The 25,766-nt window shown below is 40.8% G+C and overlaps 3 protein-coding genes across 10 annotated transcripts in view; 1 reads left to right on the top strand and 2 right to left on the bottom strand.

Moving 5' to 3' along the window:
* map3k22 (mitogen-activated protein kinase kinase kinase 22) overlaps positions 1 to 1,863 on the bottom strand; it is a 119,306-nt gene extending 117,443 nt beyond the window's left edge. Inside the window, 1 exon segment of the mRNA NM_001423668.1 lies at positions 1,337 to 1,863. The gene's annotated coding sequence lies outside the window, so the exon portion shown is untranslated.
* Positions 1,864 to 5,509: 3,646 nt separating this feature from the next.
* On the top strand, positions 5,510 to 18,556 carry acaa1 (acetyl-CoA acyltransferase 1). The gene is given in 12 exon segments (NM_001002207.1): positions 5,510 to 5,667; positions 5,752 to 5,845; positions 6,584 to 6,639; positions 6,804 to 6,885; positions 6,973 to 7,015; positions 8,384 to 8,482; positions 8,566 to 8,646; positions 8,735 to 8,925; positions 9,003 to 9,182; positions 9,335 to 9,390; positions 9,475 to 9,620; positions 18,096 to 18,556. Coding segments are annotated over 12 exon segments (1,257 nt in total). The 5' UTR covers positions 5,510 to 5,514; the 3' UTR covers positions 18,172 to 18,556.
* Positions 18,557 to 19,076: 520 nt separating this feature from the next.
* dlec1 (DLEC1 cilia and flagella associated protein) overlaps positions 19,077 to 25,766 on the bottom strand; it is a 36,089-nt gene continuing 29,399 nt past the window's right edge. For all 8 annotated transcript variants that reach the window (XR_015524897.1, XR_015524896.1, XM_087309449.1 and 5 more), the window contains exons 35-38: positions 22,773 to 22,940; positions 21,823 to 21,976; positions 20,388 to 20,490; positions 19,077 to 19,344 (exon numbers count right to left, since the gene is read on the bottom strand). Coding sequence is in view for 6 of the 8 variants with exons in the window: in XM_087309449.1 (XP_087165575.1) it covers positions 19,200 to 19,344; positions 20,388 to 20,490; positions 21,823 to 21,976; positions 22,773 to 22,940 (570 nt within the window). In the remaining 2 variants the exon portion in view is untranslated. The remainder of the gene's footprint in view (positions 19,345 to 20,387; positions 20,491 to 21,822; positions 21,977 to 22,772; positions 22,941 to 25,766) is intronic.

The following is a 25,766-nucleotide window of genomic DNA, read 5'->3' on the forward strand; positions in this document are numbered from 1 at the left end:
CTTCTACTTCATTCTGCTGGCTGTCCTTGTGTCTGTTTTAGTATCACTGTTATTACCAAAATCATATTTCTGGCTAGGTAAATATTTCTATATATGCAGCAGATCTTTTCACAATATATTATAATAACAATATAATATGTATGTAAGTGACACTAGTTTTGCTTTGAAACATTTGTATGTCCATAACAAATTTATTTCTAATATCTCAATGTTTAGTGTCTTCTTTTACCATTAGTGCACATTTTTATCTATTTAATCAATATATCATTTTATATGACTTTAGTGGACGTATTTTGTTAAACAGACATGATTTCATAAATGCATATGATGTGTTTTCTTTTTAAATCACTTTCTCTTATCATTTAAGTTTGCTAGGACTAATTCTGTCATGTGTGTGTGGGTGGGTGTGCGTGTGTGCACCTTGTACTACTCACATTGTGGGGACCAATTGTTCCCACATGTATAGCAAAAAGTAAATTGTGACCTTGTGGAGACCTTTTTTTTGGTCCCTAAGAAAATTACTCATCAATTAAAAAATCTGAAGTATTTAGAAAATGTAAAACTGCTAAATGTTTTCTGTGATGGTTGGATTTAGGAGAAAATATAAATCCCATAGACATAATGATTTTTATACTGTATTAAGTCCACAAAAAGATAGCAGTTCAAGTGTGTGTGTGTGTATGTGTGTGGGGGTTGGGGGGAGGGGGGTTGCAATCATATCAACCCAATCAATCAACCCTGCTGTCATAATTTTTAAATAAACAAATAAATATTGAGAAGTGAATATTTGTAGAGAGCTCTGTTGCTGCTTAAAGCTTTTTTTTTATCATATATGACTATTAATATTAAGCAATTAAGTAGTTATTCGTTTAGCTTGAGATATTATATTGCTTATATGCCATTATTTTTTTTAATATAACGTGTATAATCTTCAAAATAAAAAGTGTTTAATCAAAAATGATCACTTTCCATACAATGCCTATATGTTCTATATTAATGGACATAAAAACAAATATTATTTACAACATTACTAACAAATTACAATGTTATCCGAGAATGTCCGGGCAGTATCTTATCACATTAGCAAATGGCATGTATACATTTTGCCTGCATGTATTTCCTTGTATTCTGTTCACAGTCAAACATTAAACATGGAGCCTATAGCTATATATTCAAGTGTCAAGTTGAAAAAAAACACAACAGAAACTCAGCATATGTTAGATATCATGTAATAATAACAGCAATCATCTTTGTACCATTATGTGTAACAAACCCTGACATTTTGTGTTTGCACTCATCAATACAAATGCAGCAAGTATGATTCCACAGAACTCACCTTACGTGTTTATCTTCATGCTGAGACGATATAAACCAATGTGCGATTTAAAGCGAGCAGTTCAAGGTGTGAAGAGGGGAGAGAATCCGCAAACTGCTTTCTTGTGCAAGAGATACAGTAAAAAAAACTGTGATATATCCGGAAGCCGCGGGCACTTGAATACAGTTGTCACGCACAAACTGAGGAGAACCGCACAAATCCACCTTCCGAAAAGCTTTGCGGATTATGTTTTTTGGAGTCGCAGACGCCGGTAATCCAGAGAGACGGAGCGGTGTGCGCTTGGGAAAGCTGCAAATCTCGTCGACTGCGCGCCGTCAAAGGAAGAAAGTTTCCTCTCCGCAAACATTGACTGACGCCGAGTTTTTCCACAGAGGAGCGAGTGATGTGAGCTAAGGAAGCGATGACGCGCCTGCTTACAGAGCGCTGCATGACAATCTGGCGCCCTCCACCGACTGATACTCACGTCGCACTCATGCTTGTCGATAACACTCTGGCTTATTTGCAGGGATGGGCAGTATTTATGATACAAGAGAAGACTAGTATTATTAAAACACGTATTTCAAATACAAAATAGTATTTTGTAATTTGTATTTAATACGGTTTATGAAAATGGGTTAATATTGTATGAAAATACTTTAGTGTCTTGTATTTGTGTATTTTTAAAACATTGTAAAATACTTTTTTAGAAGCATACATGATGACTTGATTGATGCTTTCTCAGTTATTTGCCTAGGTTTGAGACCAGACCAGAAAATGTATTAATATTGAAGAAGATGGTCAATACTTGGAGTATGGATGGAAATTATGCAACGGCGTAGCGGATGGGCCCGCAGGGGTGTCTTCACCTAATGTATCTTTGCTTCAGAAATAAAATGGAATAAAATCCAAAAACAGAAATACGGAGCCTACAGCACATAATAATTATCAGTCTCAGTGCAAATGCAGAGGAATTTTAGGGGAAAACAACACTGGTGCACTGGTGTTTACTAAGGGGTTAAACTGAGACTCTTGCAGTTAAAAAGGACCTGAAAACATATTGGGAGAATGAGTAAACTGCAAAAATAGTGGTTTTAGATGGAGTGCTGATGTAGATGCCAATAAGATAAGACAGACAGCATTCAAATAAGTCCTACAGTGGCAATTCAATAATCATAGGCTGTTTCAAATGCCAGCAAATGATCTGCAGGAGCTCTTTATAGGTAATGAAGAGGAAAGATGTCTAAAGATTTAAAGTGGCACAATAATAATTTAATTTAATAATAGATTTATGAACAAAAGATTTATGAATACCTCCTTATGTAGAGGAGTAGAGGTGTATGAGGTGGCAGAGAAGCTGACTTAAACCTGCTCAGAGAAACGCTGTTGCTGTCAAACATGGTATACTTCACTAAAACAGTTTAATGGTGAAGGAACTGATCCAATAGACCTATTGATTGAAGATTTGCAAATAAATTTCATGCTCCCTTGTAAAAGTATTTTGTATTATTTTCAAAATACAAAATACAGTATTTTACTTTGATACATTTGTGCCTGCTGTATTTTGTACTTTATGTTGATACACTTAAAATAGGGGTATTTGTAATTTTTTTTATAATACATTTCAATGTTATTTTGCCCATCCCTGCTTATTTGGATCCATAGTTCCATGTTTAATGAAGGACATTCAACATCCAAAAATGACATTTTCATAGAAATATTTTAAAATGTTCTTTACGCTACAAAAAAGTTTATAATAATTTTATAAATAATGTGTTTTTTTGTTTGTTTTTTTGTTTTGAAGGAACAAAAATCATTTATCCCTGGCATAGCTCGTTTATAATAATAATAATAATAATAATAATAATAATAATAATAATAATAATGTTAACATTATTGACTATTCATTGAATATGACACAAACATTTTCTGAAAATCTAAATAAAGATAAATAACAGCCTAATTATTTTTCAGCAAATATTGGGCCAGTTTTGGTACAGTTATAATGTCCACCAAGATAAACTAAATGAGCTTTATTGTCTAAAGCAGGGGTGTCCAAACGTTTTCGTATAAAGAGTTAAAAACCAAACAACAATGAGAGCCGTGGGCCGAAAGTTAATATACCAAACTATATTACATTAAAGTTGCCATGGGTAATTTCCTAATTCATTTAATAATATTTCAAAAATAAAAACAAAACATTAATTTAAATCATATTAACTAATGCAGTATAACATTTTAAATGTTAACTTATGTAACTTTACAAAGGTTTTTAATCAATATATAACACTGATTTAAATGACAAAATGTTGTAAACTTAAAAATATTATTACTACAATATTTAAAAATACAGTTATGTTAAGAAAATGTATTTAAATAACTTTAAACATGCAATGGTTGGGTTTGTCTGTGAGGTTAGAAAATGTCAGAATATTGTTTCAAACCCACATATATCAAAATGAAATATTCAATTTAAAAATGTAAAAAAAAAAAAACATTACGGGGTTAATTGTATAGTGGAAAAAATGTAAAACGCTATATGTTCATGATCTCTAAATACGGGTTTACTGCATGACTTATCATTGATGATGTATTTATTTTTTTTATTTAATTACAATTTGAAAAAATTCCTTGAGTTACAGTTTTTCTCAGGGACTTTGGTGCATTTCCCACTACACTATTTACATTTGCATAACAGTTAATGCATTTCTCTAAACAATTAGTCATGTGTGCACATAACAGTTTCTCATTCCTTCGAACAAATTACAAATACTTTTGCACATGCATCAATTGCTTTCATACAGCTCTCTGCTGTTTTATAACATTATCATTTGCTTATGTCATGTCAGTAAAGATTAACTGAACTTGTGAATGCTTAATAGTCATTCCATAAAACTAATAGTCCTCATTTCATTATTTGAGTCATTACATACAAAAGTGTTGAACTATAGGCAAAATCTGTCAAGCTAATTTTATAAAAATGTTCATCTTTTTTTTCCTGAAAATGTCTTCTAAATTAAATAATTTCATGCATGATTTACAGACCTGTGTATGTTATAGCTGGTATACTGCAATATTGTTTACGGTTGTGCACAGCTCTACCTAAAGAAAGTTTATGTTTGTTGTAAATAAGTGTGTATTTATTCTTTTGCACAATGCTCTGAAGAAAATTAGAATTGCAAAGAGCAAATGCAGTAATAATGTGAAACACATATTCAGTCTCTTGTACTCAGATACCTCACTAAATGCAGTAATGTCTAACTTTACTGTAGTTTTCAAATGGCTGTGAAAAAGTGCTGTCTTGAGCATTTTCAGGACGTGTCACCAACATCTGTCTTTTTTTGCATTGGAAAAAATGTAGGCTACAGAGTAAACTGTCATGATGAAAACATGACAAAGCCATTTGACTATTTGTTAATAAACAATGGTGTGAGGGGTTTTCATCTTGATGACACTGACACTTTCATTGACATCTTTTGAGGGATGAGCTATCCATTTTGAGCAAGTGACACGCTTTTGCAGGTTATCAACTCGGTTTTGCAGGTTGTACTTGTTTTGAGAAATGCATTAACTGTTGTGCAAATGTAAATAGTGTTGTGAGAAATGCACCAAAGCAACTGATAAAAAAACGAATATCTTGTAGCCTGTTTAAACCTAAAAAGGCTGCATAGCTCGTAATATTAAAAAAAAAAAAAAAAAAAAAAAAACTTTCAGTTACTAGTTCCCATATCTATGACTAGTTACTGGACGGACGGACGGACGGACGGACGGACGGACGGACGGACAGACAGACAGAGACAGACAGACAGACAGACAGACAGACAGACAGACAGACAGACAGACAGACAGACAGACAGATAGATAGATAGATAGATAGATAGATAGATAGATAGATAGATAGATAGATAGATAGATAGATAGATAGGTAGATAGATAGATAGATAGATAGATACGATCTATTGCTAGAAAAACACTTTTCAAAAGAGCTTTACATGTGTACTTCATTCCCCATAATTCCACGCGGCAACATCAGAACGCACCAACAACCAATGATTTGCAGTCTGACCAGGGAAGCAAGGTTCACCAGGAAACATCAGAAATGTAGAGCATAGTTCATTTAACAGAGTCTGTCAACCATTTGTGCAATTCTCGATTAACGGCTATCGTTTTATTTTTCCGTGTGCACATTTTCGACAATAAAAATGCAAAGAGTAAACATTTTGTCGGGGCATCTAACGTCAAACAGACGTATGGGACTGAGGCAGTGCAGCGCAACAGCCGCGAACCCCAATGATATCGTTGTGGTTCACGGGCTCAGAACGGCCATCGGCCGGGCGAAGAGAGGCTCTTTTAAGGTGGGGTATCGCTGACTACGACTGCCTGAAACACTGACATTAACAGCGTTTTCTTTAAACAATTGTTTTATTTGCATACATTAGGACACTACCCCTGATGAGCTGCTTAGTGCTGTGATGAGTGCAGTCATTAAAGATGTGGGACTCAGACCCACTTTACTAGGAGATGTGTGTGTTGGTAAGTCAGGAGACAACCAGCTTAAAGGAGATCTATTATGACCATTTTTACAAAAATAAGTCTCTGATGTCTGAAAGAGTGCATGTGTAAAGTTCCAGCTTAAAATACCATACCGATTATTGTTTATAATTCTTTGAAACCACTCCTTTTAGGGTTTTGGTCCAAATTAGGTGAATGTTGCTTTAAATTCAAATGTGATTGTGCTATTTTTAAAAGAGGGCGGAGCTACAAATACCTGTGCATCAGCATAGCTGCAGATTCAAAGCTGGACTATTGTCTGTCAAAAACTAAAAAGAAGTATCTAAGAAGGTGACTATGAAGTCTACAAGTCTATGGAGACTACAGTGTGCTTTTGTGCATCCTAAAACTCATTTATTATGCATCTTCTTAGCCACTGACATTATTTTCAACAGGTGAAAACTGTAATGTTGCTTCTCACTCAGGGCTGTTTATGCTAATGTGGAAGAGGTCACCACTAATGGGTGGAGCTTTCCTCCTCTGATGACACGTACAAAGGAAGAATGTCAATCCCAGTGTGCAGACTATTTTTATGAAGTGTAATTATAAAACTAGAAATTATTTTTACCATTAGAGACTGGCTAAACACACTGTTGACACAATGATGTTTAAATCCCTTATAAAAATGATTTTTGCATAATAGGTCTCCTTTAAAAAAATCCTAACATACTAGCAATATAAATGACAGTCATATAGTTATATTTATATATATTTTTTCAGGTAATGTTCTACAACCTGGGGCAGGTGCACTGATGGCTCGAGTTGCACATTTTTTTTAGGTGAAATGAATATACAGTATATATAATGAATGAGTAATCATTTGAATATATGTGTAGTATCTAAAGTATTTGTAGTGTCTATAGTGAGTTAAGTAATTGATATTACTATCGAATAATAAATCAATGATGTTGAATATATGAATTGGCTGACTTTATATTTCAGTGGCTTTCCAGAGTCCGTACCAGTCTATACTGTAAACAGGCAGTGCTCCTCTGGACTACAGGCACTTTTTAATATTGCAGGTAACAATGACATTAAAGCTGTAAAATGGCCCACTCCTAATAGGGTACAAGATTACAGTTGTCACAGGATATTTTCTTTGTTTTAAGGTGGAATCAGAGGAGGTTCCTATGACCTGGGACTTGCTTGTGGGTTAGTACAGTATGGCAAATCTGTAGAGAAAAAATTGTAGTATTAATAATTGGATATTTTCTGTTTAAACTGTTTGCCAGCAATACAATATTTTCTTGAATTACCCCTGATACTTTAAGTTAGGATTTAAATAATGTAACAGATTCGCAAATTCCTGGTTCTCTTTGCTTTTACACCGTAAACATCTATGCGTTTCACAGGATTGATTAGATTTAATTTGATGCTTTATGCTGACATCTGAACTTAGCTCTGCACCAAACAAGTGGACCAAGTTCTCTTGAAAAAATTGGTCTTAGTCTGCCTTCAAATAAACTTTATTCATAATAAACCCCCTTTTTTAAGTTTTCAGTGTGAATTCTAAATAAGCAAGGACTAAATTGATCATTTTTCTGGTCAATATCAAACTTAATGTATATGGATTTTACTTTAACCAGATAAAAATCCATTGATATCAAGATCTCTTTTACAAGGGTGACCTGGCCAAGAGGTCCACAACACACAACTTATGTAAAATAATAATAATGATATTAATAATAAATAGAAAATTTAGACAATATAAAAATACAGTTTAGTTGTTCAGCTATACCACATTACAGTATGTTAAAAACACATACATTGAGAAATGGACTGTAGTTGTTTGTTAAAAAGGATAGAGCGAAAAGAATTGATTGGGATGAGCTCAGATATCTTTAGTTTAGACTGAAGAGTATTCCAGGATAAGGGGGTGGCATAACTAAATGCTTGCCTCCCCTAAATGATAAGATTTACTTGAACATAGGGCATACTTGCTTTTTGACCTATGAAGAAGGTAACTTAAGTATAAAGGCACCAGACACAGAAAAGCCAATAGACCAGAGTCATCCATTGGGTGTATCTTCTAACATTCAGAGAAGGCCTCTCAGCTTTGGCATACAGTTCACAATGGTGAGTTAGTCTCTGACAGCCTGTAACAAACCTCAGAGTGCTGTCATAAACAAAATTTAAAGGCTGAAGACATTTGGTTGAAGCATTCATACATCAAACATCACCATAGTTAATCAATGGGAAAAATGTTGCAGACACCAATTGTTTACAAGCTTTAAGAGAAAAGCAGGATGCATTTCGATTGTAAAACCCAAGCTTATCTCTCAAATTTCGAACCAAATTTGCTACGTGTTCTTTGAAGGAAAGCTACTGATCGAGTAAAAAGCCTAAATACTTTTAGCTGAACCCTACATTTATTGGTTCACCTTGGGCAGTGGAAATTAAAGGTTGGTTCTGCACAGGGATGAAACAATTTGTAAAAATCATTAGTTTAGATTATGTGAACAAAGCCTAAGTGTCAATCTTACAGATCCTCACTTTCTTCTTGTTTTTTTTTTGTGGCAGTGTTGAAAGCATGTCTCTACGTTCCCCGAATAACCCAGGAGACATCAGCCCCAGACTAATGGACAATGAGAAGGCTAGAGACTGCATTATTCCCATGGGGTATAGATGTTATTCTTTAATACACTATTAATACTTTAAACATTAAAATTAGAATAAGCTTTTTTCCCTCTGTTGTCTTTTAGAATAACCTCAGAGAATGTTGCTGAGAGATTTGGCATCACTAGGGAAAAACAGGATCGCTTTGCTCTCAGTTCCCAACAAAAGTTGGTGCTGCCATATCATTTGATAGTTTAGTATTTTGCATAGATTCACTTAAAGTACTCAATATTTTGTGAACTATTATAACACTAGGGCAGCCATGGCACAGAAGAACGGCATATTTGATCAAGAGATCACACCAGTCACTACTAAATTTGTGGAGGAAAATGGCACTGAGCGCACCATTACTGTCACAAAGGATGATGGGATACGACCTGGGACTACATTAGAAGGCCTTGCCAAACTGCGACCGGCATTCAAGGACACCGGCAGCACCACAGCTGGTGCGTATGCTGGATTTTGCAACACAGAACTTAGATGTTAAGTTCCGTAATTTAGTTCTTGCTTGTTTTTATTGCAGGTAATGCCAGTCAGGTGAGTGATGGCGCTGCAGCAGTGCTGATTGGCCGGAGATCTGCGGTTGAGAAACTGGGACTTCCTGTATTTGGGGTGCTGAGGGCAAGCGCTGTGGTGGGTGTTCCTCCGGATGTAATGGGCATCGGCCCAGCCTATGCAATCCCAGAAGCCCTCAAACTGGCTGGTGAGAGTTCACTTCACTTCTCTCATCTCTACACTCATCTGAGCCATTTACATTCTAGCAATAATCAGGCTTGAAAAATGTTCTGAAATCAATTTTCATTAATTGAGAATTATGGTTGTAAATGAGCCGTGTTATTGGATCTGCCTGCGCAGGACTGACTGTGGATGATATTGATGTGTTTGAGATCAACGAAGCATTTGCCAGTCAGGTGACTGATCTGTTTTTTTTATGATTACTTCTGTTTTTTTTTTTGCAAGGATTTCAATGTTATTAACTTAAAATTTTTTCCTAGGCTGTGTATTGTGTGGAAAAACTGGGTATTCCAATGGAGAAAGTGAATCCAAATGGAGGAGCCATAGCTTTTGGTCATCCATTGGGCTGTACTGGTGCTCGACAGGTCGTGACTTTGCTCAATGAGCTCAAACGCAGACGCAAGAGGTAAATTAAATTTATTATAAAAACCTACACGTATATAAAAATAACGTTCGAGGTTACTAAAGTAACCCTTCGTTCCCCGAGGAGGGGAACGGAAGCACTATAAGTGGATTTGATTGTAAAATCCACGCATTGGGAGGTTCGGTTCAGAAGCTACTCGTCTGAAAGAGTATTGAACGGGCCAATTAAGAATGAATTGGCAGCGCAAGCCTGCGCAGGTGAGCGGCATAAGCAATCAACTGAGTATATAAGCTCACCTGGCGCCAGCAGACGCTATCCTTTTTAAGCTGAAGAGACTTTCAACAGCTAAGGGACAGTCATTATGGCGACGGAGTATAGTGCTTCCGTTCCCCTCCTCGGGGAACGAAGGGTTACTTTAGTAACCTCGAACGTTCCCCTTCGGGGGGAACTTCAGCACTATAAGTGGATTTGATTGTAAAATCCACGCATTGGGAGCCCATTGAAAGCGCCATAGTGACTGCACCTTACCAACACCCCCGATGAGGAGATAGTCAAGCAAGCGTGACGCACCCACATCATGGGGGGCGCGGTCCTCCAACGTGTCCCTGGCCCTAATTTATCCTACTTCAACAGAAGTTTTACGGATTTATATATATTTTTTGGGAAGTCGTGAGCATCTAGATAATTCTAGGAAAATACGACAGTACGTTGGGAAGCGTGCAATCCCGATAGGGAGGACGCTGCAGAGGCCATCCGTTACCCAAGGGGGGATAGATGGCAGAATTTACATATGGACTAGCCCTAAAAAGGGGGAGTACACATAGCAAAAGAGTGGTTAGCGGGCAGGGAAGACACGGGTCCGCCCAGGGGGGGGGACTTAACCGTGGCTGAATAAGCATATGGGATCGCCTAGTGGGGACCACGCATAGCAGGCACCTTTACCCAAAACGCGGGCTGACCAGCGGGCAGACCTACAACGTAGTGGGCCAGCAAGTGACTCCTCCGCTGAGTCAGTGCTGGGGGCCACGGAGGAATCTGCAGGGCTCACCTGACGGGGAACTTTACTGACAGATAAAAAGGCGCACGTATCTCCGTGTTAGGGAAAATGGCGCAGCAAGCGTGTTTCAACACCCTACCGAATTGTTTCCTCAATCACCAAGGGTTACCTAATACCCTTGAGGAAATCGGCTCCACTCGCAGATTGTAAAACCTTGCAAATGTGTTGGGTGTCACCCAGCCCGCAGCTCTACAGATGTCTGTTAGAGGGGCGCCGCGTGCGCGCGCTCGAGAGGATGCGAAGCTCCGAGTGGAGTGCGCACGCGCTCTCGGGGGACGCGGCTCATCTCGGCTCTGATAGTGAAAGAAAGGCATCCACAATCTAGTGGGAACTTATTTCGGTACGGCACTTCCCTGCTGCCGACCGCTATAACAGACGAAGAGCTGCTCAGATGATCTAAACTCTGAGTGCGGTTAATACGCAAAACGCGAACTGGACAATAAAGAAGGGCTGGGTCTGCCTCCTCCGAGGGCAGCGCTTGCAGGCTCACTACCTCGTATTAAAACGGAGTGGTAGGAACCTTGGGCACATATCGCGGGCGGGGTCTCAGGACGTGAGAGAAGCCAGCCCAATTACAGGCACGAGTCACTGACCGAAAAATGCCTCCGGGTCCCCGACCCTCTAATCGATATCAACGCGACCAGCAGAGCTGTCTTCAGGGACAGAAAGATACTGAGTCGAGGATCGAAGGGATCTGACGCGGCTTGTGTAGCGAGGGCGAGATCCTAAGAGGGCATGAGAGGGGGCGGGGTGGATTAATTCGCTTAACGCCCCTGAGGAACCGGATGATGAGGTTATGCGTTCCCACGGTGCTGCCAGCCACCGCGTTATGAGAGCGGAGATGGCAGCCACGTAACCTTGAGTGTGGAGGGCGACAGCCTGCTCTCCAACTTCTCTCGGCGTAAAGAAAGCACAACGCTGATCTGGCAAATTACGGGGGTCTTCTCAGCGAGAGACACACCATTCAGTGAATAGACTCCACGTCAGGGCATAGGCGCGCTCGGGGAGGGGGCTCTAGCCCGAGTGACGGTATTAGCCACCGCAATCGGAGGTTACCTAAGTCTTCCTCGCGTCTAAAAATCTCTTCAAAGATCGGCGAGGGTGCCAGGTGGTGCCCTGTCCCTGAGAGAGTAGGTGCTCTCTCGAAGGGACTGCCAGGGGAGGGCTATCGCGAGGGAGAGCTCTGACATCCAGGTCCGGTTGAGCCAGAGGGGCGCAACCAGCAACCTGTTCCTCGTCCTCCCTGACCTTGCACAGTAACTGCGCGAGCAGGCTCACTGGGGGAAACGCGTATTTGCGCGTGCCCCGAGGCCAGCTGTAAGCCAGTGCATCCGTGCCGAGAGCACTCGGTCAGGGAAAGAACAACTGGCAATGAGCGATCTCGGGGGAAGCAACAGATCGATCTGGGATTCCCCGAATCGCGCCCATATCAGCTGAACAGACTCGGGGTGGAGTCTCCATTCTCCAGGACGCAAGGCTGCCGTGAGAGCGCATCGGCTGCACGGTTGAGCTTGCCTGAATATGAATGGCGTGCAGCGATTTCAGCCGCGGATGACTCCAGAGGAGCAGACGGCGGGCGAGCTGAGACATGCGGCGAGAGCGCATACCCCCTATACGGCTGATATACGCCACCGCCGCCGTACTGTCCGTCCTGACCAGCACGTGTTGCCGCTCCAGCACCGGAAAAAAACGGTGGAGAGCGAGGAACACTGCCAACAGCTCCAGGCGATATGCCAATGCAACTGGGTACCTTTCCACAGGTCCGCAGCCGCATGCCCGCAACGCACAGCCCCCCAGCCCGTGTTGGAAGTGTCTGCTGAAACGACAACAAGACTGGACGCCTGTTCTAGAGACACCCAGGCCTGTAGGAACGAGGGGTCGCTCCAAGGGCTGAGGGCGCGGCGACACAGCGCAGTAACAGAGACTCGGTGTGCGCGCGCGTGCCATGCGCGTCTGGGGACTCGATCGTGAAGCCAGTACTGAAGTGGTCTCATATAGAATAATCCGAGCGGCATGAAGCGGCTGCGGATGCCATATGCCCCAGGAGCCTCTGAAATAGTTTCAGTGGGACCACTATTTTACTGTCGAGCTCTCTCAGACAGTACAGCATCAGCTGAGCGCGCTCTCCGGAGAGGCGCGCTGCCATGGTGACCGAGTCCAGCTCCAGCCCGAGAGAAGAGATCCTCTGCACGGGGGCGAGTTTGCTCTTTTCTCGGTTGACCTGAAACCCCCACAGGTGGAAGTGCCAGAGCACTTTGTCTCTGTGCATAATCAACTGCTCCGAGAGAGGGCAAAATCAGCCAGTCGTAAAGAAATTGAGTATGCAGATGCCCGCGAGCCGAAGGGGCGCTGAGGCACCCTCCGCGGGCTTGGTGAGGACCCGCGGAGACAGAGAGAGCCCGAAGGGGAGGGCTTTGTATTGCCAAGCTCGACCTTCAAACGCAAACCGCAGAAACTGTCGGTGGCGAGGAAGAGTGGAGACATGGAAATACGCGTCCATCAGGTCTAATGCTGCAGACCAACCCAGAGGACGAACGCACCGGAGGATGCGCTTCTGCGTGAGCATTCTGAACGGCAGCTTGTGCAGGCAGCGGTTCAAAACTCGCAGATCTAGGATTGGCCGTGACCCACCGCTCTTTTTGGGCACGATGAAGCGTGGGCTGTAAAACCCGCTCTCCATCTCGGCTGGAGGGAGCGGCTCGATTGCATCCTTCGCCAGGAGGACAGCAATCTCCTCTCGCAAGACAGGGGCGGACAGGGGGCTGACCCTGGTGAATACACACCCGTGACTTGGGGGGCCGTTTCGCGAACTGAATCGCATAGCCGAGTCTGATTGTGCGTATGAGCCACCGCGAAGAGCTGGCCCGCGCTAACCAGGCAGGCAGAGCTCTCGCTAATGGACTCATCGCTACAATCGCTGACGTACCAGCAGTGGGGCAGCGCGGAGTGGGTGTGCTGATCCGGGAAGCTCGCGGGTCCCACGGAAAAGCTGGAGGTGAGATATTTGCTCTCACTCCAAACCCGAGCTCCGGAGGGGAGGCTCGAGGGGTGGGAGAAAGGAGACCGTCCTCCCAGCGCTCGTGAGCCACTGGCGAAACGCACCGAATCTGCAAGCTAGAAAGCATAGCGTCCCAGACTGGCAGATTTCGGGCTGTCACATCTGGGGAAGTGAAAAGTGCCCTTTCATAATGTTTTCATGGCAGTAAAAAGTGCCGTTGGAAATGGGGCCCCGCCCTCCAGCGGGGAAAGAGCAAGTTCCCTCTTCTCCAGATGGCCTGTCCCAGGGGTGCTTCGCGGTCCGTTGCCGGACTTAGCGGCGTTCTGGGCAGGGGGGCTGCCTGCTTCCGAGGTGCCCGACGCGCTCGCTTCGCCGGAGGCGTGTGCGGGGGCGGAGCAGCTCTCGTAGGCGGGCGCCTTCGGCGAGGAGCAGGTATGAATGGCACGGCGAGCGGAGCGGGCTACGGACCGCCGATAAGACATCACCCACCAACTGCTCTCTCACCGCCTTGAATTCCTGGGTGAATTCACAGACAGTGTCGCCGAACCTGGCTGGGGATATGGGGAAGTCAAGAAAGCGGACTTTGTCGACTTTGCGCATATCAGCCAGGGGTGGCGCTCCTGGACCACTAATGTGGACATCGTCCTCCCCAACGCACACGCAGCGGACTCAGTAGTCCGAAGAGCTAAGTCGGCGGCGGTGCGAAGCTCGTAAGCCTGGGTTGGACCCACCCTCGTGCAGCTCGGCCAGCGCCTGCGCTTGGTAGCGCTGGTAGGTGGCTATCGCATGCAAGGCGGAAGCAGCCTGGCCCGCAGCTATGTAAGCTCTAGCTCCGAGGGAGGTAGATAACTTACAGGCTTTGGATGGGAGACGAGGCGGACCCCGCCAAGAAGAGGCGCCGCGCGGATTTACCGCCATCGCGCACTCAACCAGAGGAATCGCCACATACCCCCTGGCTGTTTCACCGTCAAGAGTGGTTAGGGTGGAGGAACACGCAGCACGAGCAGAAAAAAGTGCTTTACAAGACCGCGTGAGCCTACTGTGCACCTCCGGGAAGAAGGGAACGCCCCTCTAGTCGGTCCGGCCGCGGAGCTGGGGGATAAACCATCTCCAACCCACGGCCGAAGCAGCCTGGGAAAGCACGGCTAACATGTCCGTTTCAGGATCCGTAGTGACAGCGCTCACCAGCCCGAAGGGGGCGAGCGGGTCTGGATCATCATCGGACAATGAAAGCCCACCCTCCGATGCCGCGGTGGACATCTGGTCTCCGGTGTCATCGGGCGTAAGGGCTACCATCTGTTAGACGGATTGCTTCCCCCGCCCGAAGCTTGGATAGAGCGCTTAGAGGAGCGGGAGGTCCGCGGGCCCGTGGGCGACGGATTATCTCTCGCTGAAACCCTCAGATCTGCCCGAGTGCCCGCTGCAGAGCAGGGGACAACTGGGGTGGTTCACCCTTTTGCAAAGGCTAACCGCGATCTTGCGCAACAGTCATGGCATCGCAATGACGACATGAACTGCCCGCGAGCAGCGCATTAACATGCTGGACCCCCAGACATGCAACGCAGTGCCCGCGCCCATCATCCGAGGACAGGAAACCACCGCATCCAGAAACGCACAGTCGGAGCGCCGTCCTGATAAGGACGTGCTGCACGACTGTGTTGCTCTTTCTGTGAAGTTTGCACTCTTATACGCACCCGCTCTGGAGGACCGGACCCAAAGAACGCCAGGCAAGGGAGAAACCCAGCTCGACCGTCTGCCACTGCGTGTACACACTCTGGACCGGGAGAATGCTCTCGTTCGCTCAGAATCGCTGGTCACAGCAGGAGGAACCCTCATCGACTCGATCAGAAAGTCTCTGAAGCGAAAAGGAAGGATAGCGTCTGCTGGCGCCAGGTGAGCTTATATACTCAGTTGATTGCTTATGCCGCTCACCTGCGCAGGCTTGCGCTGCCAATTCATTCTTAATTGGCCCGTTCAATACTCTTTCAGACGAGTAGCTTCTGAACCGAACCTCCCAATGCGTGGATTTTACAATCAAATCCACTTATAGTGCTGAAGTTCCCCCCGAAGGGGAACCTAAGATCTGTTAAAAAAACATAGTATTTAAATGTTGAATTCATATCACACACTAGAGCAGTGGTGAAAAAATGTCTGAGAAATCCATTCTGTTTTCATTTTGAGATTTTGCTATTCTGTCTGTGCTGTTTTAGCTCAGTTTTAAACAGCAGAGGGCGCTGTATGCTTTACAAACAGCCATCCTCTGCTTGCATCCAATTCCTTACAAATACCACTTTAAAGGTTAAGCGAACTACGTGTTTTTAGTGAGCTGCTTACGTTATTCTTATGACAAAAGCCTAATGGTCACGCACTTGACACTCAAATCGATTGAGTTGGAAAATCTGAACTTTTTTAATAGACATTCGCTTCATGTAAACCAATCAGGAGCTTGCTCTTATATGGGTGTGATTATGATGTAACGACTGTTGTTGGTGTCTCAAGGGGAAATCCTCTAGCCAACACAGGACAACAGCTCATCAAACTGGGCTTGGCTCAGTCTGTAGCACTGCTGAAAGCTTTCATCATCCAGGTGTAGTTTCTGGAGTTTCTGTTGATGAATTAACAAAGCTGGGTGTACCACTGAAAGGATCTAGTAGATTCAGACACAGCAACGAACGAATCTATGCTGTTTTTCAGCCTTCCTAAAGCATATAAAGCACAGCTACTCTCTCAATAAAATCCATGTTAGCCATTTAGCAATGAAACTAGAGTCAGTAGGCAGACAGACGCCCATGACAGGAATTTGTGGTTGTTCATCTATTGTGAAGCGAATTTTATGCACAAGTGAAGTAAATGTAAAATGTTCTCGTGTCTATTTACGTGCAAAAGCGCAATTTATTAGCTCAAGCCATGTCAGGTGTGAATGTCCTATAAAAGTGCTATTCAGTGAGCATTTAAGTGTACGATTAAGGGCTTACCCACACTATGCTATCCGAACCGTGCCCAGGCCCGTTTCCAAGATCGTTTGAGAAGTGTGAGTGTTCTGAATCGGGCTAAGGCACGGCTCACTTGGTTGGCCCTGGCCCGGTTGGAAGAGATGTGCTTGAGCGAGGTTCACTTGGGCTTTGGGTATAAAGGCACCAGACCCAGAAGAGCCTATAGACCAGAGTCATCCAGTGGGTGTATCTTCTTAAATTCAGAGAAGGCCACTCAGCTTTCGCATACACTTCACAATGGCTTTGGCGCGGTATGCTTGTGTGTAAGTAAAAACATGCCTAAGCCTGAAACTGAAAGTGAGAAGTTACTTTTAAGGGACTGTTTCATATGGATTTATTAATCGCTCTTACTGTTCAATGAGCGCAAACTGTCATAGATTATTAAAGACGCAAACCCCTCACTGCACCTTCAGCAAACCTCCTAATTCCTGCAGCATAAGGACTTTATGATTGCTAATGAGCGTCAAAAGTGGCTGATCTGTTCGGCAAAATATTTGACTGTGTGTCACTGCATATCAAACGACTTTAATGATATAACAGAAAGAAATCTCCACTGTGTTGAGACGAAACAATTACTGAACAGTGCATCATCGATGACATAAGCGTGCTCTGGCCCGAATGTAATGTGAGTGCGGGCTTTCGGGGGAGACGGAAGGGGGGACAAGCGTGCTTTGGCACGGTTCAAGGCAACTGTACATAGTGTGAGTACGCCCTAAAAACTAGCCCAAATCACCATTTGATGTTAAAACTGAGGTCAGAAATAAATCAAGAGAGAATAACGATGTATTTGGTAATCTTAGAATCGATTTCTTGAACAATTTCAGGTCTATTGCACAATTAAAAAGTCATTTGAATAAAACATATACATGTACGCTCCTTTAAACTTGAATCATGATGGAATATCCTGTGGAGTCCACTTACAGGGCTCTGCGTAATATCATTGAGCCTTCTGCAGGCATGGTACGGCAGCAAAAGTTCCTTGATTATTATGCTAAAATGAAAGTATAGTTGCTGCACATAGTCTCCTAGAAAATAGCAACTTTTAATTTTCTGTCATATGTACTGTAAGTACAGAAGAGTCAAGCTTTAAATAGGATAATTGTTGAAACTTTTTGGTCATTTTTGGGCGAAATGCTAATAGTCTATGATTCAATGATCTTTGCTAAGCTAAGCTAAAATCTGCATGGAATAAAAAAATGGTAAAACTCAAGTGTTTAACATTAAGAGAGTTTTAAAATTAGCCCTTGTTCCGTTGAGGTGAAATTAGACTGATTTGATGTAAATTGATGTGATTTGATCACTTAGTTAATTTGACAGACAGATACACTAATTTCTATTTTATATGACTGAACTCAGTTCAAGTTTTCCACGTTGCAAATCATACCACTTTGTAATGTAGGCCTAATGCAGAAAAAAGTGTGTAATTAATTGTCCTATTTACAATTTTGATGTTGTTTTTTTGGTAACAGAGGATTTGGCGTGGTGTCTATGTGCATCGGAACTGGAATGGGAGCAGCAGCAGTTTTCGAGTATCCAGGACAGTGATCTTAAGATGCAAGTTACAGAGCAACTAATATTCTAAAATTCTCTTTAATTAAGCTGCTAGAACGCTAACTACAGAACACAAGTAGAGGGAGCACACTTGTTTATGTGCATAAAGTAGGTATAAGGTTGTAAGGATGGTAATGATACCTCTCATTCAAGTGCCTTGCATTTCAACTCTGATGCCTGTATCTAGTTAAGCAATCAGAATTACAACTTTTGTCTGTTTGATTTGTAACAGAAATGTTTTTTTTATGTTGATATAACAGTAAAACTCAGAAATGATGATTAGAAAAAATGTTTTTTAATTACCCGTGTTGAGGACAAGTGTAATATGCTAAGATTTGTAATGCCTCTGATTTGTTAGAAAAAAAAGGTTTGTAATGTTTGAAGTGTTGTTTCAAAAGCTAGGCTCACTGCTGTTAAAAAGTCCGTAAGATTTTAAGAAAATTAAATTGATCAAAAATGACACTAAATAACTGTTTCAAAATAAAATGAATATATCTATTTATATTTAAAAAAGAAATAAATTAATTTCTTTTGAAATTGAAACTCCATAAAGAAAAAAAGTTGCGATAACATATTAAGTAACAATTAAACAATAATAAATGATTCTGGGGTAACAAGTCATACTATAATCATCTAAATATTTCTGAATAATCATGTGACATTGAAGACTTGATTAACTAAATGACATTTTAAAACATTAAAAATACAAATCTTTAATTGTCATGATATTTTACAATATTACAGTTTGACCATGTTTTGCTCAAATAAACAAAGCATTTAAGAGCATATGTGACTTTCTAAAACATTAGAATGGCTGTGTGTTTATATGTGAAGTCACTGTTTAACTAACTCGACCTTTGATCCTTGATCTGCAATCAATTATACACTGAGCCATTTGCTAATGTTCTCATGTTTAATCATCTTCAGAATTTCAAGAATCTTTTACAAAGACAATATTTGAAGCACACTGGGACCAGTGTCTAATCACAGAGATATAATTTGCTTCTCAGCACTTATTTGTGTTACTCAGTGTTGTTTTGTGAGCTGTCAGTTATTGGAGATACAAAACTCTCATCAAATGATCCTCTTCCGCTGACCTTTAGAACAAGTGGTGTCTCTCCAAGAAGCCCCTGCACTGTGAAGATTGTCTGGAACTCTTTCTGTTCCCTATGAGGAAAATACTGTTAGTATAAAGTTGAATATTATGTTTAGAAAATCACGATATAAACACAAATACAAATATTTATAGGAGCTTATCTTGTTTTTAGCTGCTTTTTCGCTGCTATCACGCATAATGCTGCGTTCACACCCTAGGTGGAAGCACCAAGCACGAGTGATCGGAGTTTAGTGCTTTGCGTGTTTGATGCACTTAACGCACAAATTGGAAAATCTGAACTTCAGTGGACATTCGCGACTTATTGACCAACGAGGAGCTTTCTCTTGTAAGGGCGTGATTATGATTCTGTTGTTGGTGTCCTGAGAGGAAATCCTCTTGCTGACATAAGACAACAGTTCATCAAACTGGGCTCAGCTCAGTCATAAGCACTGCTAAAAACTTCCATCATCCAGGTAGTTTCTGGAGTTGTTGATGAGCTGACAGAGCTGGGTGCACCTCAGAAAGGATCTAGTGGACTCAAACACGGACAGAAGCCCTGCCCACACACAAATCTACGTCTATTGTGATGTGAATTTCATACTCGAATGAAGCAAGTAACCTCAACATGTTCACGTGTCTAGTGTGAACACAGCATAAGGGTATCTATAAACTAGTGTGTGACAAAATTAGCAGAGAATGAGAAGCTATAAACTTCTAAAGCTTGCAGTTTGTCACTTCCACCTAAGTGGGTCAAATTTTTACTCATCAAATCTGACCAATCAATTGCTTTCTAGTATCTGACACATTCTGCCCCCTTCAGGACACTATCGCTATATGTGCATGAGTTTAACCAATCTCACTGCAGAGGTTTTGGCTGTTTTTTTTTAACGTGGAGGGGCTACTCTGTTCTACCGTGTCTTCATGTTTCAGTTAAAATTACGTCACACGTTGAACAAAAATGCACATTTCAATGCACTTTACAAGCCCTTTAATAATAAAAATAAATAAACTGTTCGGCCAAATACTTTACTTGACCAGCATTGGAGGTAATATCTGCTCCATTGCTGTTATATCAAAATATTATCAAAAAATTGACTGTTAAAACAGACTGTACCTCGGAGTGAAGCTGATCTGCAGCAGCTGTCTACAGGACGCTGGATCTCCAAGAGGTTTCAGTAAACCAGAATCCGGACTTACCCTGAACATTTCATTGCCATCTACACACAAAACAAAAACACAAGCAAAAACAGAGACTAAAGTAATCGGTGTAACTGAAAAGATCAAACGGCTTCAAAATGCAATTTGCCATTGATCCATGCAAATGCCAGTATCGCTGTTGCTACATTATTTTCAGTGTGGACATGCTCAAAACAGACTTTATTTACACCTGTAATAAGTTTTTTCCAATTGTGATTAGGCTGATGAAAATGCATATTTAAATCACGTGTAAACAGGGCTAAAGTGAACAAGATCAAAACATTTCAGACACAGTTTACACCTGTATTTACTGTAGATTATCTTAATACCAGATGCAAACAGCCGAATTTGTCAAAAGTGGACAGACTCAAACTGCTTCAGTGTGCAAGAGAATCTATGGGGTTTTGCAAGAAAAATATCAATACACTTTATAAAGCATTGTGTGTAATTTCTGTCGATCGCCCTGTGTCATCTTCATCTATTTTGAGGTGCATTTGTTTAGTGCATTTGCACTACCAGCTGGACAAAAAGGGCTGCATTTTGTTTTTCTTTCTTCATTGTCAGGGTATCTGAGGGATATTAAAAAGTCAAGTCTTACATTTCAAAATCTAAAATTTAGGCCTTAAAAAGCCTAAATTCACTGAAATATTGTCTTGTAGGTCTTAAATCATTTTAAACGTGTCTCAATTTGTCTATGTACAATTAAAGCTACCCAATCAGGCTGAATCCCAATACCAATATACATCTCAAAAATCTTTTATACTTAAGTAAAGAAAACTACAGAAAGAAAGAAAACTAAAGCAATGCATCCCTTTACAAGATCTTTTATTAATAGAAAAAAATATTTATAGAAGTAACTAGGCCATTAGTAAAAATCCTTAGTGTTTAGCTCTGTAAAAGTCAAAATTTCAGTCCTTATGGTCTTAAAGGGTCTTAAAATGCCTTAAAGAACCCTGCAGGAACCCTGATTGTGCTTCTGCTTTTGTTTGAACTGCACATGCACTTTACACTTAAGACAGAGAAAAACAAAGTTCAGTCCAGCTAAAAAATGTACCTGAACAGACGGCGATGATGACACCATGTAATCGTCAGAAGTTACACAAAACGGTTTATAAAGTTTTAAATATGGATTCTCTAAAAGAAAACTTATGGGTGAATAAAAATAATGGATGAATGCAGTTTATTGGACTTCTTTTGGACCGCTGATTAAAATCAACTGACCATTGCAATTGTAGCTATAAAAGGCTGTTAAATATCTCGACTGAAACAAGAAATTTGTGCTTTCATCTTTGGCAAACTGACCATTTAATATCTTTTAATCTGTTGCTGAAATGATTGCCGAAGCGTTATACCTGTGAGTGTGGTCCAGTAGCTACAGGAGCCACCTCTGTTGTGAAGATAAATCTCTTTGACAGTTGTTTGTCCAACATAACAGGTGCCAAAATCCACAGTGGCACTGGACAGGTGTAGTGTAGGTAATGCCAGACAAGCGCAAAGAGAGACTGTCTAAAATAGTGCAAACAGACCACAGTATTTAAAACATGGTTAACTGTGGATGAATTTGACTTTAGAAAACCTTGTTGCTAACTGTTAATGACTGTGAATAGTTTAAAACTGTGGCAGTCTAAAGTGTCTTTAGAGATAAAAATACAGCAAAAAATATATATTTTTATTGTATACTGTACAACAGAAGTATTATTATAATTCAAAATACATTATCCATTTCGATAAGGGATAGTTCACCCAACATTTAAAATGTACTTACTGTTTACTCTCCCTCAGGTGGTTCCAAACCTTAATGAGTTTCTTTATTCTAATATTTTGAAGACAACTGAAACCTGTAACCATTGATATCCATAGTAGGAAAAACAAATACTATGGAAGTCAATGGTTACAGGTTTCCAATTTTCTTTAAAATATTGTCTTTTGTTGTTCAACAAAATTAAGAAACTCATAGATTTATAAACTACTTCAGGATGAGTAAATAGTGAAAAAATAAAATTTTTGGGTGAACAATCTCTTTAAAGGGGAATTTATTTCTGCTCAAAAAATGTGACTTTTTTTTCTAATGAAAGTTTAATCAACATTTATTTTAAATAGAAATCTATTGTGATTAATTTAGATTCATTTGGCAAATTACAGTATTCCTTTCTCTCTCTTTTTAAAATAAAAAATACCAAAACATTTGATTATTACACGTTTTCTGTTGAAAATTGTCTTGAAATTGCAGCTGTGATTAAAGCCTACTTTGTGATCCTCAAAAAGTGCTTTTTGTTCCGAGACTTGAGAAAAATAAAGGCACCTGTATGCTGTTATTGCTGTACTGAATGGTCAAGTTCTCCTGAAACTGTAGATTTCTTCCTCCATCATCACTGCACAGAAGGGAAGCAGAGAGCTGACTGTCCGACTCCTCACATGCTCCATTTACACAGGCCAGGAGTGAAGCGGAATTGTGGAAAGCCACCTTAACCTTCGAAAAAAATATAATTAAAAAAATAATTATTATATTATAATTATCACAGGAAACACGGTGGCTCAGTGGTTAGCACTGTCGCCTCACAGCAAGAAGGTCGCTGGGTCAATTGGCATTTCTGTGTGGAGTTTGCATGTTCTCCCCACATTCACGTGGGTTTCCTCCAGGTGCTCCGGTTTCCCCTATAGTCCATAGACATGCGGTACAGGTGAATTGAATAAACTAAACTGGCCGAAGTGTATGTGTGTGAATGAGAGTGTATGGATGTTTCCCAGTACTTGGTTGCGGCTGGAAAGGCATCCGCTGTGTAAAACATATGCTGGATAAGTTGGCGGTTCATTCCGCTGTGGTGACCACTAATGAATAAAGGGTCTAAACCGAAGCAACATGAATGAATGAATAATTATCATTATACATTATACACTAATTTATTGTTTAAATATGCAAATGAGACATTGTTTAGTTAAATATGCACTAGCATGACTTTCTAGAACAAAAAATAAGAAAACTGGATGAAGTCTGCTTCAAGATTCTTGTTTCTTTCTACTTCGTATTTTTTGATATATATTAGAGTAAAGGGTTTTTACAGAGGGGATTTTAGGAATGTATTTTTATCGTTCCATCTTTAAGAAAATACTGATTTTTTTAGTTGTTGAAAATGTTGCAGTTAATTAGGCTAATTATGTACAAAACATATTCCTCTGTAAAAGCCTTCAGAATATACACATACACATGAAAATGTCTATGTACTGTATGTATATATTAATTAATAAAACAGACGTTTGATGTAAGTGCTGCTGATATGGAGATTTATTGCAAAAATCAATTTTGATTGAAAAAATGTTGCTGGTTTTCTTATTCTGCTATGCGAAAGTGCTCTCACTTTTGCCAATTTAGTTGCCTATGGAGGAAATGATTAAGAATAATAATAAATGGCATAAACGGTCAAATGTCTTGCTCTAAAAGTCAAGTCAAATCAAGTCAATGTTTATTTATAACGCGCTTTTTAAAAACAACAAGTGCTTACCAAAGTAAGGTACACACATACCCTATCTAAAACAAAGGATTTATACAGCAGACACATGACTCTCATATGGTATTAAAAGTCAAAGAGTAAAAATGGGTTTGAGACTAGGGGCCTTATCATACACCCGGCGCAGTGTGGCGCAAGACACGGCGCAATAGTCTTTTAGTAGTTTCAGCTTGGCGCAAGAGTCGTTTTGAGGCGTTGCGCTACGCTGTTTAAATAGCAAATGCATTAGCGCTCATTTGTGCGCCCATAGGCGTTCTGGTCTAAAAAGGAAGGCATTCTGAGGCGGACCGCTGGCGCGTTGCTATTTTGAGAAACTATAATAGATTTTTCATTAGACCAAACCTAACCCGGTCTAAACTCCGGCGCAGAGTTGCACCTCGCTTACACACTGCTTAATACGCACAAGAGAGCAATAGGCAAATATCTTTACATATGAAAAAATTTAAATATTAAGGATATATATAGGATAAAATAAGAATAGATATAGAATATAAATATAAAGGATTAAAAATATTACAAAACATATTATTTTCTAGCCTACATAAATATGATAAACCACTGCTTTTATGTCTTCTTCATCTCGGGAGGCTTTTTCAGTTCATTCATAACAATTTGCTTTTGTATAATGTTATTTTTATTAGCAGTATTATTTATTATATCCATATTTATATTTTTTTTTATTAAAAACAAGCTTAGATTTGACCACCTGTCAGGTTTAAGACCATATAGGGCATGGCAGGTGTATTTGGAAATAACTCAGTATTTTGACCACACTTGGTCATTATTGTTCATTTATTCGTTTGCTAGAAATTAGAACTGAATTTAGAAATAGTTTTGAAACAAATCTTTGCGCTTAACAAACAAAATTATTTATTTATAAACTAATTGATGTCTGTGCGTAAAGGTTTCCCTATCCAAGAGCGAAAGTGAAAGTGATCCATTATCTCTCATTCTCACGCAGTAGTTGCTCTGTTTAACTGTTTTCTGTTAAAAAACTGTTAACTGTGAACTGTTTGCTTGTGAAATGCTCATTTTTTCCACTTAGACTTACTTTGTGTCCTGTAAATAGCGAATGCGCTCTTGGCGCGACGCAGCTGGGTCTTAAAGGGAATGGGAGATGAGACTCTAATTGGTTTATTCTCAAAACACACCTATAACTCATTAAGAAAATAAACTCAACCCTTTTACCCCATGCGCCTTGGCGCAAAGCGCAATTTCCCGTCTGTAAATTAGCAAAAATGCGTTCTGACACGCCCTGAAAGCGTTTGCGCTCTGCGCATGGACCGTCAAGATAGAGCCCTATAGATTTAAAAACAGATGTTGTTGCCTGCCTAACATTGAGAGAGGCAAATTATTCCAGAGTTTGGGGGCCACCACCAGGCACCAGGCCGCCACGGGCCCTCTGACAAGCAGATGAAATTAAAGAGCTGTCAGTGGGGTGGGGGATCGCAGATGAAAGTGAGGGTTGGGGGGAGGGGGGACAGCCAAAAGTAGCTGATCAGCACATCCAAGTGCCCTTGATGGAGTGTACAATTAGATTAATGAAGACAAGTATGTTCATGACTACACATAAAAGGTAGAATAATATAATGAGAAAACATCAGTTTACAACATCAAGCAGCATAACAAGCTGTTTTTAATGTCTAAAAATCAATGGAAGTGAATGACAGTGGACGTTTTGAGCCAAAAACAATCCAATAAATGCACTTGCTTGTACATGGAGAATAAGTTAGACTAAATAAACACTTTATGAATAAATAGGTGCTGCATTAAAACAATGTTTTGCATGC

Source organism: Danio rerio, chromosome 24, assembly GCF_052040795.2.
Source record: "Danio rerio strain M-AB ecotype USA chromosome 24, GRCz13ab, whole genome shotgun sequence".
In the NCBI taxonomy this organism is placed as follows: Eukaryota; Metazoa; Chordata; class Actinopteri; order Cypriniformes; family Danionidae; genus Danio; species Danio rerio.